Source organism: Erithacus rubecula (assembly GCF_903797595.1).
Source record: "Erithacus rubecula genome assembly, chromosome: 13".
Lineage (NCBI taxonomy): Eukaryota > Metazoa > Chordata > Aves > Passeriformes > Muscicapidae > Erithacus > Erithacus rubecula.
Genome location: NC_136665.1, coordinates 11,984,344 through 12,001,641, shown reverse-complemented (window position 1 = coordinate 12,001,641; position 17,298 = coordinate 11,984,344). Strand labels below are relative to the sequence as shown.

The following is a 17,298-nucleotide window of genomic DNA, read 5'->3' as shown; positions in this document are numbered from 1 at the left end:
GCTGATAGTGCACACTGGGGTTAGAGACTCAATTAAGTCATTCTTTTAACATAAGTTTTAGCAGGTAAAGATCTGTTACTTCTTTTATGCAAGAGCTCAGTGTCAATGCAGATTAAGCCCAGACTCTAAGCAGGGTAGAGGGAGGGATGAGGGTTTGCCTTGTGTCTTCCAAATCAGATTTCACATCTGTCTCCTTCCAGTATGGAGAGACTGTGTGTCTGTTCCCCTGAAGTACTATGGAAAGCAGTACTATAAATCATTTCTGTGCTATGTGTGCTGTGGATAGCTAAGGAATCAAGGGGCAAATGAAAGGAATGAAGACCAGAATTCAGGGGGTAATGTAATCTTCAGCCTCTCTGGAGGTTTGTATCTCCTGAAATCACTGAAGCCCCTCAAATTAATTGTACATCACATCTCTTGCTGGTCATTCTTTGCTGCCTGGTCAGGTTGCTGGAAATAGGAAAAAAAAAGAGTTGAGAAAAAATAATGAAAATTTGTGGTTGAGATTTCCTGTAGTCTAAAGTCAGGATTATCAAAGCTTGATTATGATTTCCCCTGCAGCTACAAATTGCAATACTGAGGGAATATAGTTGAGTGGCAGAGCTGACAACATAGTAGTGTAGAATGGGAATGTATTTAAAGAACCAAATACATGCTGCTTGTGAAAAATAGAGCTTTGATTTTAATATATGTTTTTATATGTAAAATTTGGTTACAGCATTATTCTAATTCTTCTGTATTTAATGTATTCTCTCTAAACTAAATAATTTGGTTAAATGGAAATTTGCAACTAAATATGAGATGACCATAATTAAAGGTTGATTCATGCTTTACTGCTGAATCTTTTAGAGCTCAAATTCATACAGTTCAGTTACACAAGCAAATTTGTAGTTTAGATAAGCATCAGATGTGTGAATTTTCCAAAACAAGTGAGAATCTTAAAAAAAAAAAGAAAAATTAGCTGTTCTGATTCTTCTTCAATAACAGCTAACACCTGAGGATAAATTTCTACATTCAAAAGGTAATAAGTATATATTGAGAAGGCAATAAATAATAATTTTATTTCACTCTTCAGATGTAAGGTCCAAGCCACATCACATCCGGTAGAACCAATTTAAAGGGATGAACTAGTTTCACAATTTCTTTTGAGATGGTATTGATGATTGTTAAATTGTGTGCATGTGAGAGATCTGTTTGCTGGTCTTATTTTCCTAAGTCCCACTTCATGTCTGTGGTTCTGAAGCAATATGGATTTCTACAGAATATCACAGGTTCTACAGGATATCACAGGTTGCCTTTCTAGCTGCTATGGTCATAGGTAAGAGGTTTGTGTTTTTCCTGTTGATTAAATAGATAGGATGCTGGGATGCTGTTCTTCAGCATTTCAGGCTTTGGATAAAAAACTTTGTCATAAATTAATGTTTATGAAGATGTGTAGTGAAGGTTATGCAGCCAGTTTCCAAATGTCAGAAGTCATGGGGCCTGCACTGGGGACTAGGATGCAGTGTAATAATCCAATCTCCAAGGATTTGGACCTGTCCTGTAAGAGCAGCCTTGGCTTTGGAGGTGCAAGAGAGTCACAATGGATCCCAACCAGGGACATGAACAGCAGAATCCTCTTTACTGGGCCATTGGGTTGGTCTGTTCCCAGCTGTTTGATCACCTATTTGTTGTTGATATGGCACCTCTTACAATTTCTTAGGCACAGAAAAAACTGTTTTTCCTCCCTTAGGAGACAGAGCTCAGATGAAATCAAAAGAACGATAAAGTTTGGAGGAAAAAAAAGAAGCTGCGCTTGCTTTCCTGGTCTGCAGTGTTTGGCAGGGCATTAAGATGTCCGTGGACATGAACAGCCAGGGCTCTGACAGCAATGAAGAGGATTATGACCCTAATTGCGAGGAGGAGGAAGAGGATGAGGATCCTGGGGATATTGAGGATTATTATGATGGGGTAGCTAACGACGTGGAGCAGCAGGGAGCAGATGCCTTTGATCCAGAGGAATATCAGTTCACCTGCTTGACTTACAAGGAGTCGGAGAGCACTCTGAATGAACACATGGCCAGCTTGGCTGCCACGTTAAAGGTGAGGAAAGGTTTCTGCATTAACACAGGTGTAAGACAAGTCTGTGGTTGAACAGGCAAACGCTGAGAATACAGTTGTAATGAAAGCTGTGGCAACATTGCTGGTGTGGGGGGGTTGGAGGAGAATTATTGAAGGTCCCGTGTTCAAAACTGACTCGAAGGTTTGCAATTGTTACGTACTGGGGCCTGAAAAATCTTCCTTACTGAATATTGATCCTTTTTTTTTTACAGAGCTGAGCTTCATGACTAAAATTCCTGAGTTATAACTCTCTGCATTATCACAATGCAAAGAGGGTATATAGAAAAGAAACAGATCAAACCATAAATGGTGCAGTTTCGTACATCTGCATTTGAGGAGATAACTGACAAAAAGGCAGACATGCTAAAACACTGTAATTCAAATAAAACCACTTTTCTTGGTTGGTTCTGAGAAAGTAATCTTGGACTTTCAAAGAGGGATCAGCTGTCATGCCAGTTATTAACAGTACTGTTGCAGTGACAGCAATTCAAGTACAGTGGACTTGCCACCTCTTGGGGCAAGTGGGACTTAATCACTGAAAAGTCACACTCAGAATCAGCTCTGTGATATTATGTTCAATAAGACTTTTGTGAAATTTTCTTTCTCTTTTTGTAACAAATTGTTATAGTGTCAGTCAAAAGAGGAGGCAGGCAGAGTTTTCTAAGTTCTAGATGTGGACACTGGGTTGAAATTGCTGCTGCATCTACTTTATAACAAACAGGTCTAGTGCTTGCTCTTCTCTGGAACAGCCCCTGAAAGCAGGGCAGGTGATGACTGCAGCATGTAAAAAAAACGTGTTGGGTAGGTTTTGATTCCAATTCATTCTGTCTGAATCAAATCTAATTTTAAAAATGACAGGGATCTCTTGGTCTTTATTTGCACATCAATGTCCTGTAAAAGAGTATAACCATAAAGCCTGAGGACTATGAACCATAAACAACAGGCTTTAAAGGGCACCCATAATTTAATGATTTTGCCATCTGTTGTGTTTGTTCCCAGCATTTGCCACCTCAGAAAATGAAGTTTTACTTTTTGTTGCTCTTAAATTTGTCTCTGTAATTACTTCAAAATGTGCATCCTGAGCTCTGAATGCCAGCAGTTCCCTACAGATTGTCAGAAACTGGAGGCAACAGAAAAGTACAAATGAGAATAGTTGGTCAGCACTTCTGATCCAGCTGCCAGTTGCTTTTGGTTCTTAGCAATTAAGATTTAGAACAGCTTTTCTGTGCTTTATTGACTGTCTTCAAATGGAACACCCTCCTAAAATGTGACCCCTGCCATATTGTTCTCTTGAATTAAATTACAGAAAACAATACTTTTAGTCCTTAAAATCAGGCTTCCAGTGTTAAAATTTTCAGAAGTTCTGAAGGTCTCATTGAGACATATTATAGTTGCCCAGACTATACCAACCTGCTAGCTCAAATCTCATCCCAAATAGTACCCAAGGAGAGAAAATCTAGATTTCTTTTATATCAAGAATATGCCTGCGTGTTTACTTTTAAAATTAAGCTCTGCACACTTTGGTTTGTGCATAAGAAGATGAAATGAAATTTGAGCAGCAATTTGGAAGGATGTGATCTTGCAAGCCACACACTCAGGCTTTAGCCCTTGAGTTGCCCCATTAACTCTCTCCAGCAACAATAGTCCCTCAGTTGCACTTTTATTGGATATCTCTTGTGTATCTGCAGCATTTGCTTTTTGTTTCTTGGCATAGTGCTTATGATTCTTAAAACAACCCTGTCTTCATTCCCCTCTCTCCCCTCCTCGAGGAAAATTGTGATTTTGTTAGTTCTCTGAGACAAAATGGAATAAAAAGAATTAGTTTTGAATTAGCAAGCATGGAGAAGAAAGAAATGGAGCATGCTGAATTATTTATCATCATTATTTTCCGTGGACTTAATGGATATGAGTAAACAGGGGTAGACTTTTAAAAGAATTATATTAACTTCTTTTCTATTAATTTGTTTGAGCTGTAAAAACTGTTTTTTCTTTTTAAAACTACCTTTCCCAATGTCTTGGGTTTCCTTGGATAGTGATTGTTCTTTTGGAGCATCTAGTTAATTTCAATGTCATCTTTACTCCTTTCTCTCCTTTACTATTTTGTGATAGATACTGATTATGTGGTGCTTTTTCAGCATTAGCTCCTATTTAAGGCAGAGTGGTTGCCCCAACAGGGAAGGTTGAAGGTAAATTAAAAATTATCTTCTGGAGGTACAATGTTGAAGCCAATGGATGATTTGGTGTCTGAGTGATTCACTATCACAAATTAATAGATGAATACAATTCCCTAAAGCAAATTAAAAAAAAAAAAAAAAAAAAAAAAGGTAAAAAATGGGCTTAAAGCTGTGTTGAAATGTTCTGCCACTGTCTGTTCTCATTAGGTGATTCACTTTCTGAAGGTTAAACTCTGGGACACAATCACTTTTATTGAGTGGCTTTTTTCTTTGTGACATATTGTCTACACACTTTAAAGATGAGAAACAGAATTTCAGAGCTTTACATCTTCATATTTGCAATCTGTGCTGTTAGTGGCTAATAACAGTTTAAATAGTATTTCATTTGCTCTGCTTAATAACTCTCAATGTTTGTTTTTCAAACTGTTTTGCTCAGCTATTTCAGACTGATTCTTAATTTCCTATTTTATTTTGAAGCATTGTGGTAAAGGGTGGTCTTTGGACTGTTTGCATTCCCCATGAGTTATAGCTGACCATGTTCTCATTCTTGCTGAAGGCACTGAACTGGGCAAACCTTGCACTGGCTGGTTAATGTAAGGTTAGGTGTGAACACCCTGCACATGTTTCAAAGTTCACATGCAACATAGGAAGAAAAACTCTTCAACAAAATGCTTGTTTTGTTTACCCCAATTAGAAACAACAGTCAGCTAAAATCTGAACTCTGATAAAAGCATAAGACCCTGCATGTAGGTAAATGCATGTCCTTGTATCTCTTACTGATATAGGAAACTTTTACCTTAAATTTTTCCAGCTTGCTTTTTGTCAGGTGCAGAAATCTGAATAGAAACATTAGTGCAAGCAAGGCAGCAGTAGACTGAGCCAGCTGTGCTATGTGACAGGCCTGCAACTGCATTAGTGGTTATTCCAGAACCATACAGAAGATAGAGAGATTTAGAAAGTGTTACTCTGAAAGTTTCTCCTTAATTTTGGTTTTAGTAAGAACTGTGAGTTCATTGGTTTTCAAGGAAAAGAAAAGGAAATCTTTGCTCCTTGGTTAGTGCTGTTAATACCAAGATCTGAGGAAGGTTCCATTAATACCCTGACTAAAATTAGGACAGGCCATCTCTATTGAAATATACCAGATGAAAATCTTGAATTAATAACCAAAACTGTGCTTCTCTGACCAAAAGTCTTGTAAATTAAAGTAGGTCACTTTTAGTTCTTTAAATTAAAACCACAGTCAACACTTGCAAATGACAATTCTCTTGAAATCATTGTGGCCTGTATTGCCTGCAGGCCAGCAAATGAATTCACAACAGTTCTTTTTAAGAAATAGATATAAGATACAGTATCTTTCAAAAGTAATGAGTTAAAACGGTATAGTAGTAACTTTGCTTTTGAGATAACTCTGTCAGTTGTCATGGAGCGATTGTGGGTCCTGGAGTGGCTTATCAGTACATGCAAACAGTGTGATACTCAGCAGTTGTACAAACAAAGCTGAGCCTGTCACTGGCAAGCAATTGAGTATCTGATGATGTCATATTGTTTTTGTTTGTTAATGGTGCTTCCTGGCTCTGCTGAGGGTCTCCATACATTTCTGGAGTATCTGTAATGTTTCAAATAACTGGCAACAGTTTCTCTGTTTCAGTGATGAGGTACATTTTTCTAGTGTTACTTTTTTTTTTTTTTTTTGGTTATAAATCACTAGATAAAACAATTGCAAGTAGAATATATGAAAAAAAAATTACATTAACTTTAGGTGTTAGCTGATTGTCAGTCATCAGCTGTGATCTTTCTGCATATGCAAGCTAGTAAGGGAAGATAGTCATGGTGTTCTACAGGTAATCAGTACTGACGTCTTTCCACTAAAACCAAAGGACTTGTAAGACTGAAGAACTTATACTTTTCACTTCACTAATTTGAGTGATCTGCTAATATTTATCAGAGAGCAAAAAGCTTATTTCTGTACTTCCTGAAATTACAGCTTGTGATGTGGGGGTTTTTTTAGCTCTGTCCCTTGAAGAGTAAATCTTGGTAGATGTAAAAAGTATTTGATATCATGACATAATTCTGTTAATCCATGTTATCACTACTGATCTTTTAGAGATATACCCGTTTTTCATATCTTCTGGCTCAACATAGTGATGTTGCATCTTTTCATGGAACCAGATGAGTATTTACTCATGAAAACACAGCCCTCTGAGGCTGCTCCACACACTCAAATTGCGCTGACACAGAGCAGTTAGTTTGTAGAGCTGCTTGGTGAGAGCTGGCAGTGCTCCTCTGCAAATACCATCTCCAGCAGACCCAGGGTCATGTGCATGGGGCTGGCAGCCCATGTGAGCAGCCCTTCCTGAAGGAGCCTGTTCCCTGCAATCACAAAGTGTCTGTAATGAGACACATGTCAGGACCCAGGTCTGTGTGTGCCCCACTGTGCTGCTCTTCAAACCATGGCCCAGAACGTGCTGTGGGGTGCTGCTTATCTGAACCAACCTGCAGTGCTGCAGTGTCATGCTTTCAATGCCATAACGACTTCATGGAACTTTCTGCAATGCAAAATGACAGCATTCGAGCCTCACTGTGCCTGGGTACTTCAGGATTAAAGCCCCTTGAAGAATTAAAATGCATGTATACAAGAAGGGCATTTCAAAAATTTCTTTTCAAAGTTAAAGTACATAAGCACCAATATTAGTATGTATTAGTGAGCAGTAAATATTTAAATATATTTTTTTATAAATGGCAGAACCTGATAGGCAAATTTGACTTTTTCACAGAACCCCTGTGGTGCTGTTTGGCCAAGATAACACACTGTTTCAAAGTACCCTTAAACCCCTAGATTAGTCAGGACATGCAGGTTTATATCTGTACTTTTAACATCAAATCAACATTATGTGGGACACCCAGTCTGATGCTGCAACCTATAGGAGCACTCGTGTTTGAGATATATCTTTGTCCTTTACCTGCCTTTTGTCCCTGAACAGGAGGATTAAGAAGTTGCATTTTTGCCTACACATTCACAATACCTGTACTTCAGTAGTATCAAGAGGACATGAGTGTGTCTAACTTCAGTGTAACTGTCTTCAGTGTGTTTTGTTGGGCTCATAAAACTCTTAGTTTTTAAAAAATGTATTAAGTTTTTGTAGCCTTCTGGTCAGCAGAATATGAGCTGGCTGGAGAGCCCAGACCTTGCAACAGGTTGTGTGTTGTGTTGTGACACCTTCCCGGAGTCATTTGAGGAGAGAAAACAATTTTGTTGCTTATTGCCCAGGACTGCTGAATTTCTCAATTTGACTGGAAAAATGAGCCACAAATGTGGAGGGTGATTATAGCCCACACATTTCTTTGTGATTCACACCTTTAGTGTGTCTTACAGTCAGTATGACTCTGCAGTGAGCAAAAAAATCTGTTCGCAGCTGTTGATGAGTGTGATCTTGGTGGGAGGTAGAGGCAAGACACAAGTCAATAAAAATGCCAAAACAACCTCTGTAACTGTTCCATGTTGCAAACTTACAGCTGGACATCATGATCACAGGAGCAGCATGAAGCAGCTGAACACTTTGCCAGATTTGTGCTGTGCCTATTAAGGATGGTGAAGCAGGAACAAGCTGTGTTGTGCACTGTGGAACGTTGTGCAAAGCAGATGTTCCTCTTCTTCATCTTTGTATAACAAAAGTAAAATGCCCTTAGAGTTGGTGTTGTTGAGTGAAGGACTGTGTTATTTGGGACTGAGCAGGGATTACTCATTGCAAAGTTACCTAAGCCCTGCTCCACTGTGGCTGTGTGCCCACACCAGTGCTCCCAGTTTGTGTTGGCCGCCCAGTGTTCTTACCTGCTGGTCTCAATTGTGTGGGTTCAGGTTATTACCAGACCTTCCCTTCTTCCCTGTGCACCTTCTGAATCATCCTCTCTGTCAACCAGAAGGGATTGTCCACTCTTCCTGTGTTTTGCTGGGGCTGTGCAGTGGGGTGTGTTGGTGGGTGTTGCAGCATCCAGGGAGCACAGTGCAGCATGTGCTGGGCCCCGGTGTTCTCACACTGTGTTGCTTTGGAAAGAATAACTGCAGGGAGGACAGCTGGGAAGTCTCATGCCAATCATATCTGTGTGCTGCCTTACAGCTTTCTTGCTGCATTTCTTTCGCTCTAAATCTTTTTCAAAGAAGGGATCTCATGGCTGTTTTGTAATAATGCCTTCTGGCATACCAGCTTGCTTAAATGTTTCTGTTCTCTTAATATTTATTTCTGAATTTCCTCAGGAAGAATAGCTAACAGCTTGAGAAATACGTATGTTGAGATTTCCTAGCTGAGTCCTACTGATCCTGTTTGTTGGCAGCTGCAGCTGAAATTGTTGCTGTCCTTGTGTAGGAGAGTGGATGGATTAAAGCAATGTGTGAATGTGGGGAAAGAGCCAGAATTTAACCCCAGATCCCCTTTCTTCAGTATATGGCCAACTAGGTTATGTCTGACAGCTTCACAACCATGGTGTAACACCAGCAGTATTTGTCATTCCCAAACTGCAGTCTGCCTCCTAAATATGCTTCTAATCTTGCAGACTGACACCAGGTCTCTGCATGCCAGAAGGTGAGTGATGGGGTACAGATTAAAACCCTGTGATGAAGCAGAGCTTATGTAGTCCTGTTTGACAAAACCTTTCCATGGTGTTGAGAGTGCAGCTACAGTCTCTTAAATGGCATTTCTTACCTGCTTCAGCCTGCAGTCTGTAATGAGGAGAGGGCCTGAAATGTCAGAGAAATCATAATCTCTGCATGAAAGCTAAAGATGGAGAGCTTTCTCTCACTTTTTTATTTTAATTTGACTGAACACAAGAAAAAATAAATGCAGTATATGTGATTTTGTTGTAAGACTGTCTGGTTTTCCTGTTAGATGAAATTAATTTGAGTTCCATTTTGAAAACAATCTTCTTATGCTCAGAAACCTGTAATAGATATGAAAGATTTTGCTTCACGAGTCTGAACACTTGGGGTGTTTGTGGCAGGTGATGTGAATCATATCTCAAGCCCCTGAAACCTCTTGAGCTTTTTACTAGGATTACTTATGGGAAGTCTGCTTCCAAGAGATAGATCAAAGGACAGTGTAGTCCAAAAAAAAATCTTAGGGTTGCCCTTTCTTAATTCTTGATACTTCTGCAGTTTTCTGAGAAACCCTCCAGTAAAAACAGGGCAGTCACATAATTTTTCCAATGGGACATGAAGGGAGTCAGATCTACTTTCTACAAGCAAAACAAGTATAAAATATTTTTTTTTCCATTTGTGGGTCGCTTTCCTTACCTCAGCATACTGCAGTAAAGCATGTCTGAAGGGATTTTTTCTTCAGTAAAATTACTCAGTACAAATTATGGTTTCTTTCAAAGGTGTTACTGCCAGCTCAGCTCAGTCTCTATTTTGCCATAGTTTCTCACCAGCAGAAACAATTTAGAGGCTTTTGCTCTGTGTGCCTTTCCTGTTTTAAAGAATTTTAGTGTGTTTTTGGAAGTTTGGATGTAACACACAAACTAGTATCTTTTGAAGTTCATCCTTTCATTGTAGAACTAACAAAAACTATTTGTGGGTCGAAACAAATGCTTCTCAAGATTAATCCTATTTGCTTAAATCTATTTGTATAAAAACCTTTGATTAGTGAAAATGAAATGGAAGCTACATTTCTTTATGCCAGATTTGTGTTCTTCTTGGGCAGACATTTCAATGCAATCCTGATCTAACAGGAATTGTCAGCTTAGTGCAAAGCCGTGGGATATCAGCTCCAAGCAGACCCTATCATCTCCAACTCATTCTGAATTGAATCTTTTTGAGAATCATGTGATGATCATTGTTTTAAATTCCTGATACAATATATCTGCAAAAATGAGCATTGAAATGCACTTCTAAAATATAGGCCTTCCCTTTGAGAAAAGTGAAATGAACTCGTGAGATATGCATGTGATATAAATATGCTTGAGCAATTTAGTTGGATATAAACTCGACAAAAGATGGTGTTTTTTAGGAAACATTTCTGTCTGAATTAGCAATTGTCGAGGTGGCATGGTTGAAAAGATTCTCAACTGTAAATAGATTTAACATCACCTCTCCAGACACCTTGGCTCATCTAAGGAAGCAAGTTGAGACAATTGTTTTAGAGCCCTCTGAACACAGCAAGGTACCTGCAGGGATTCTTTTCAAATTCTGTTGATATTGTCTTGTCCTAAAGAGTGCCAGACTCTATTTCACACTTCAGAAGTGTGAGAATTTTGCTTATCTTGGAGACTAAGGAACCTAGGAGATAAATGGAAATGCAAATAATAATGAAAAAAAATTACTGTGCTCTCTTTCAGAAAATGCATAGATTTGTGTTTGATGCAGAGGCATTACTATTTTTGTTCCACTTTCAGAATCTGTTTTTGTTCAGCATTATGTAAAATCTTCAGACTTTTTTACAGCTCCTGTAGAATCTTTTTCTTATGCAGAGCAGCTGCTTCTTGGCACCCTTGCTTTGTGCATAGGTGCTGTGTCCCTTTTCCAGTGCATTGATCAACATTTGGTGCCCATTCCTGGCAATCAGCAGCACTCCATAACTCAGAATTATAGTGATGGAAGTTTGGAAGAGGCTTTGGAGATAATAAAGTTCCTGTTTTAAAATAAAGCTGGCAATGGCAAATTGTCTATTCAGCTTTGCTGCTACATCATGGAGAAAGAAGTCTGGTCTTCAGTCAGAAATATTCCAGGTTCTGATTTGGACTGATCTGATCTTGGATATTAAGGTTTTAAGGTGGTGGCACAGAAATGAGAATGAGGAAAAGAAAAAAAAAATAGCATGACTATTGCTTACAGCTTCTAAACTTTAATAAATTTAAAGAAAAGTCAGGCTATGTAGAAGCACTGGCATAATTAATGGGTTGCAGTCAAATACTGATATAATGCAACATACAGAATATGCATTCCCCTTTGCACTGGGGTCTGTAGAAGTATTTCACTGAAAGAAGCTGCTGCCAACAAGACACCAAGTGGGCTGTGTTACTGCCTTTTTTGGTCCTTAGGATTCTGAAGTGAGAATAAGAAAATTTAAACAAAGCAGACAATTTATCAGAGGCATAATTTTTTTAATGTATTTTGTGTCTGAGACAAAATATTACTGTTCTTGAGATCTTGTGGCACCCAGTGTCTGATAGGAGACTGAATCAGTGCTCTTTTTGAAGTGTTTTACAAGTTTGAGATACTTCATTGGATGAAACTCTGGAAATGCTTCATTGGATAGTATGCCAGCAGTATCAGCTTCTGCATGTTGCTTCTTCAGTACTGTAAGACAATTAATTATGTGCACATGGACCAAACTTCTGATTGCAATGGTATTTTTCTGTGTTCAGCATGTTTTTGCTCCAGCTTACAAAGAAATACTTCAACTGTTCTGGGGTGTTATTGTGGAAGAACTGGCTGACTTGGTACAATCATTCAGTCATTGTGAGTGTTCAGTCATTGAAGAGAGGCTGGGGAGTGCTGCTAATCAATAGAAGCAGGCTTTTGTTAAACATTTGTTTTTCTTCTCATGCTTGTTTTCTGGAATCTCCTCAGTAGTGTTGGCCCCTGATGGTATTTACATTAGTCTTCTGAATTCCTAGCCTTGCTGCTGGTGAGCAGGATACAGCATGTGGTGAGACTCCACTCAGCAGGCACAGCCCCACCATCATCAGTTGTTTCCTCCTCTCCCATCCCTTTTTCTTACAGTTTGAATATTACCTATCTTTAATCTGTAATAACTGGTACTTCTGTGCCAAGGAGACTGTGCATGTGTTGCTGCAGCTGTCTGACTCTGGGACTTCTGTTTTACAAGATCACATGCGCTCCAATCAGGTAGTATTAAAAATTTTTCTGCTTCAGGGCTTTTATGAAAGTGGTTTAATATCATGGATCAGGCCTTATGAATTGAAAATTTATGGGTTTTATATTCTTGTGTGCTTTTATGATGAAAGCACTGAAACTAGCACTACAGCTGATCCAGTTGATGCTTGTAGTTGGAGTTAAATGGGAATAGTCACAGAAGATTTGTTGTTCTTCTTGATCTGTTAGTCTGGCATCCTTTTGGAGCTTTAATTCCACATTTTCCCTGACACATAATTTGGCTCAATAGCATTTGATTGTGTTAGGTTAGTTTGTTAGATTTCAGAAATGTCTATTGGTATTTGTCTTTCTCTTTCTGTACATATTCAGCCTTGAATGTACTTGACTCCTCCTCAGGGAACGAGTAACTCGATGAAGTCGTGATGCTGCAACAAATGCTATACCTCAGGCTCTGAAAATCCGACAGAAAAATACTCATTTTCCTATGTTACAAATCAACTTCCCATTTAAGTCCAGCAGTTTGTTTTCTTCTGTCAGTTCTTCCTTACTGCTACTGAGAAATAGTTTCATTACTGCTTAAGAATGATTCATTAGCATGTGGTTTGCATTTGTAGGAAGCCAGTCTTGTAGAGACCACATTCCTGGTGCTTGTTTGTTTTACAGACACAAATGCAGATGTTTTCCTTGTACAAACAAGTCAGAGGTGTCTGTCTGGGTCTGCCAGGCTGGGGGCTTAAGATAACAACGCATCCCAGGCTGGCAGTGTCACTTCATCCATGCAGACTTGTGTGTTGGCAGCAGCAGCCCTGTGTGCTGCATCTAATCACAGGCTTCTGTGCTGGAGGGAGGGCAATGCTGCCTGGCAGCCTTTGTTTGCAGAGGGTCACATCACATTGCTGATAAAGTTGAGGAAGGTGACATGCCAGATCTTGCACAGCATGAGCTAATGCTTTGATTCTCCTAGGAAAAAAAGGTTATTTGTATATTGCAAATTGGTGTTTTATTAGTGGGATTTCTTAGTAGCCAGCAAAATGGGCACATCAGAATGTGGTGATGGGTAAGAGTCAATTAAACACCACATCTGCTTTGTGTCTTGGTGTTGCCCTGGTTTAATTCACTCACTGAACCGTCCAGCACTGAAAAATGCCAGTGCAGGACCAGGGCAATATCATGTGGCAGCAGTAGGTCAGTTGTGTTGTGAAACTGCCCCTCTTCAGCAGGGTTGACTTAGAAGAGTAATGAATATGATGCTTCTGGGTGTGCAGAGCTTGACTGTTTTTGTAGGAGTGACCATTCCCTGTTTTTCCTTCCAGGATTGTGCTGACTGTACTACATCACATCCTGTGATTCACCTGTAGCAGGGTTCAAGAAGCCTATGGTATTTCAGCCAATGATTGGGGCTGACAGCTTCTCTAGGAGAAATAAAACAACTCTTCCTGCAGCTAGAACTGAAGGACTTATTTCTGTGAGCAAAGTTGAGAGATGCCTTGGTGATAGCTCATCTTGGAGTACAGGAGGCAGAGCCCTTTAGTGTCAGAGGGTGTTTGAATGCAGAGTGTGCCGACACTGAACTTGCCTAAGTGCTTCCTAGCACAGATAGCAGTGAGGAGACAGCCATTGTCAGCCCTCTGAATTCCTCTGGAAAAGGTCTGTTGTTTGAAGGACACTTGCTTTGTTTGAACTCTAGGACCTGAAAGGCTTGAGAAGCAGGGTGAAGGTCTATCAGCTCAGCAGATGTCTGTTGTCTTAGAGGAAAGGAGTCTTTGTGCAAGCAGAGAAGGCTGTTTTCTTCTGAAATAAACCAATACATAAAATGAAGGAGGACTTGTTTACTTGTACCCTTGTAGCATGACTTTAAATGTCATGTTGCAGTACTCTGATGGTGCTCAGACTAGCACGGATTGTGCTACTGTTTGCCAAGAGTCCACGTAATGCAAGCAACTGCACAGAAACAGGCCCTGTCACAGTAGTTCTCTATCTTCCTCTCCACTCCAGCATGCAACTTTCTTCTCTACAGTGAAGGGCTGGCAAAATGTTTTGTATTTTCCCCATACCCTTTGTTGTCCCAGTTTGCCTGCATTTGCAGCCTATAGCTTCTCCACCTCAGGAAGTGGTATCTTCTGCCCTGGAGTTCCTGCTTTGCGCATTTAGTGAGGACCCTGATCACAGTCTAATCTGGCCCTCTGGAGTGGTGATGACAATCAGGATTGGATGTGGGCTTTCCATGAGCAGTTAAGCTAATCCACTGCATTCTTGATTCCTTCCTCTCTGTGCTATTGTAACAAAGTTAGTTTTTGGTACACCCGTACTTCATTCCAGCTTTTGTATTGCAGATGTACTGTGAGCATCATGTCTAGCAATTTAATGTGAATTGATTATCACTAGGATATTGTACATTTTTTAATATGAAAATCATACTCCTAAGCATAGGTGTAGCTTCAAAATGTGCAAAGTTTGATCTTTTTTTTTTCTTTTATTTTCTACCTAGGTATCACATGCCGTTGCAAAGCTAGTATTAGTTAGTTTCCACTGGCAAATCTCAGAGATTTTGGAAAGGTAAGTGCAAATAGTCTTATCTCATTTGTGCTGAGTGCTTTCCCCCCTAACTTTGCAGAAATGCTCAGGGGCCCATAGGTGCATTTTTTTTGGCAAGTGTCTTTGGACCTGGAAGCAGGACATGCAGTCCATTTTAGGGAGCAGAGGAAAACTACTGATTTGTTGAGGCCGCACTGCCTGTAAGAAATTTTTAATCAAGGAGAGGGTAGTAGTGATAAATGTCTTTGTTTTGGAATTATTGTTGTGCTAAGAGCCCTCTAGATAGATTTATCTTAAATTTTGAGATAACAGATTGAGAATGCTACATCTATATTTATTTAATAGACATAAAGATAACATATGTTCTGCCTTGAACATAGGAGCCAGAAATCATAAAGAAGCGCTGACCCTATACTGATGTAGTCTTTAGTAGTACATTCACACTGAAGTTTGTAGTTTGAAGTTGTTCCTTTTGATGTTAAGTGATGATTTTTTTCCCAAGTTGGCCAGCATTTGGAGAGCAGGAGAAGATGAGAGAACTGAGCACTACAGCTCCCTTGTTTGGCCAGTGTCACTGTAACAAAACCCTCCAACCAATTTCAAAAAGAGGGTTCAGGCTCGGCCCAGACGTGTGCGGGAAGTGCATTGGGAGACACTGCTGGCTGGCAGCCCCTCCACAGAACACTGGCTCAGAACTGAACATTGTCTGAAAATAGAGAGCATATCAGATTGACTCATTCTGCCCAGACATTTTTGGCCCTGTAGCCAGCAACTTTATCCAGAGAATGTATGGAAAATGCATCCTGTGTATGGATGCTGTTGTCTCCTTGGTTACCCTGTATCCTGTGAATGCTTGTCTCTGGGATTCAAGGAGGGTGAGATTACTGCATAGCAGTTTAGGGTGATCCTGATGAGACTTAAAAAAAAGGAAATTTGGGGAAGAGTTTACTAAAGTAATGAATTTTCGAATTGTTCTCCAGTTGATCTAGTCCTCAAACTTCTCTCTTGGGACAAAATGACATTGTCAAAAGAAAGTTCACTAAGACAGCTAAGAAGTGCTGGTGAGGAAGGAGGACTTACAGCAAGGCCACAACAGTGACTGTTTCTGAATTCAGTGAGATATAAACATTTGTCCACAAAGGAAATCACAAACAGCAAAGTGTGTTTAATTCTATGGCTGCTGATAGACAGCTTCACATGCTGAAAGGGAGTCAGTCTGTCACACAGTAATTACCTAACTAGACCATAGTCTGGAGATACAGTGAGACTTAACCAGGACAGCTTAATTTTACAGAGCAATAGGAGACAGTCTGGAGCCTCACTGCTGTGTTATTGTGGGCAGTGGCTTAGGACTACTCTAGGAGTGTGGATGGAAAATCTTAGCTTAAAAATAATTTTTCAGGAGAGGAAGATAGTTGTAGAAAGATATTCATCAAGATATGTAAGGGAAATGTTAATCCATTACCAGGAGAGGTAGTATTTCTGGTTCTGAATAAACTCTCACAAAGTTTTGTTGATGGGAGCTTATCTCTCTATATGAAGGAGCTTTACACAGGAGACATTTCCACTTTCCTTGTTGAAACCTACCCTACTTTTGCACAGAGAAACTGTTTATTCAGGCAAGAAGATTCAATTTAACGATGCAAAATGTATTCAAAACTTGATTTGATCATTCTTCAATTGCCTTTTCAGGCACAAATCTAATGCTGCCCAGTTGCTAGTAGAAGCTCGAGTTCAGCCCACCTCATCCAAACATGTAAGTATGTGAACTATCCCTTCTGCTCCCTTGGCAGACACCTCTGACCCCCCTGATGGGGGATTGCATTACTAATGGCACACTCTGTACAATGTTAACCCTTTGCAAACCCAGGTCTGACACCCTGATTCATTGCTGGGTTTACTTCTGAAATGAGAATGCATTCAAGAGGTCTCTAATATTTAAACAGCAGCTTTGCTGTTGGCTTGCAGGTAGTGTTCAAGAAAATTTCTTCAAGAAAATTAGGATAATTTTTTTGGCATGAGTGGTGGCAGACAGTGGAAGGAACAGAGTACTTTGGCTTGGCTACCTCTTCCTATTCTGTTTTCTGTTAAAAGGCACTGAAAAGAAGTTCTGGCTGCACAGACTTAACAGAGTTTGTCTGTGCCTGGAACAGATTTTTTGATTTTTTTTTAATATTTTCTTTTACCTTTTAAATCGTTCTTATCTATTTGCACTGCTCAGCTCAGGGATGCTTAAGCTAAGTCTCTCAGTGAGTTGTGTTGCTACTGAGTCAGTCAGTGCTGATATTTGAACCAGCAACTTGTTTTTTGTATCCAGGGCTACACTGATCACCAGATGCTTTCCCCACCACCTTAAGCAGAAATTTCCTGTTGCATGTTTATAGATTTCATTCATGGTGGGTGTCTGTACAATGCAGAATTACCCTAGGAACATGTTGCCATGTGTCAGATTTTGAATGATAAAATACTGCATCTGGGAAGCACTCTGGATTGTGGGGGAGAGATCTTAAAAGCCTGATTTGGCATCTGAGCTCTCTTGTAACTGGCAGATTTGTTCACTGGCAGTGAAAAAGCCAAGCTGACAGAAATATAAACTTCATGGACTCAAAGTATCTGCCTAAAGTCCAGAAAAAAAATCTTTCTAATTTGACATACCTGCAAATT

General features: G+C 39.7%; 1 protein-coding gene across 2 annotated transcripts in view; it reads left to right on the top strand.

The window, feature by feature from the left end:
- ARIH2 (ariadne RBR E3 ubiquitin protein ligase 2) overlaps window positions 1-17,298 on the top strand; it is a 33,224-nt gene that overhangs the window by 2,141 nt on the left and 13,785 nt on the right. The window contains exons 2-4 of one of the 2 annotated variants that reach the window (XM_079317128.1): window positions 1,733-2,082; window positions 14,588-14,655; window positions 16,327-16,390. In XM_079317128.1, the coding sequence (XP_079173254.1) occupies window positions 1,834-2,082; window positions 14,588-14,655; window positions 16,327-16,390 (381 nt within the window). In that variant the 5' untranslated portion in view covers window positions 1,733-1,833. The remainder of the gene's footprint in view (window positions 1-1,732; window positions 2,083-14,587; window positions 14,656-16,326; window positions 16,391-17,298) is intronic. The other variant, XM_079317129.1, reaches the window with a different exon arrangement.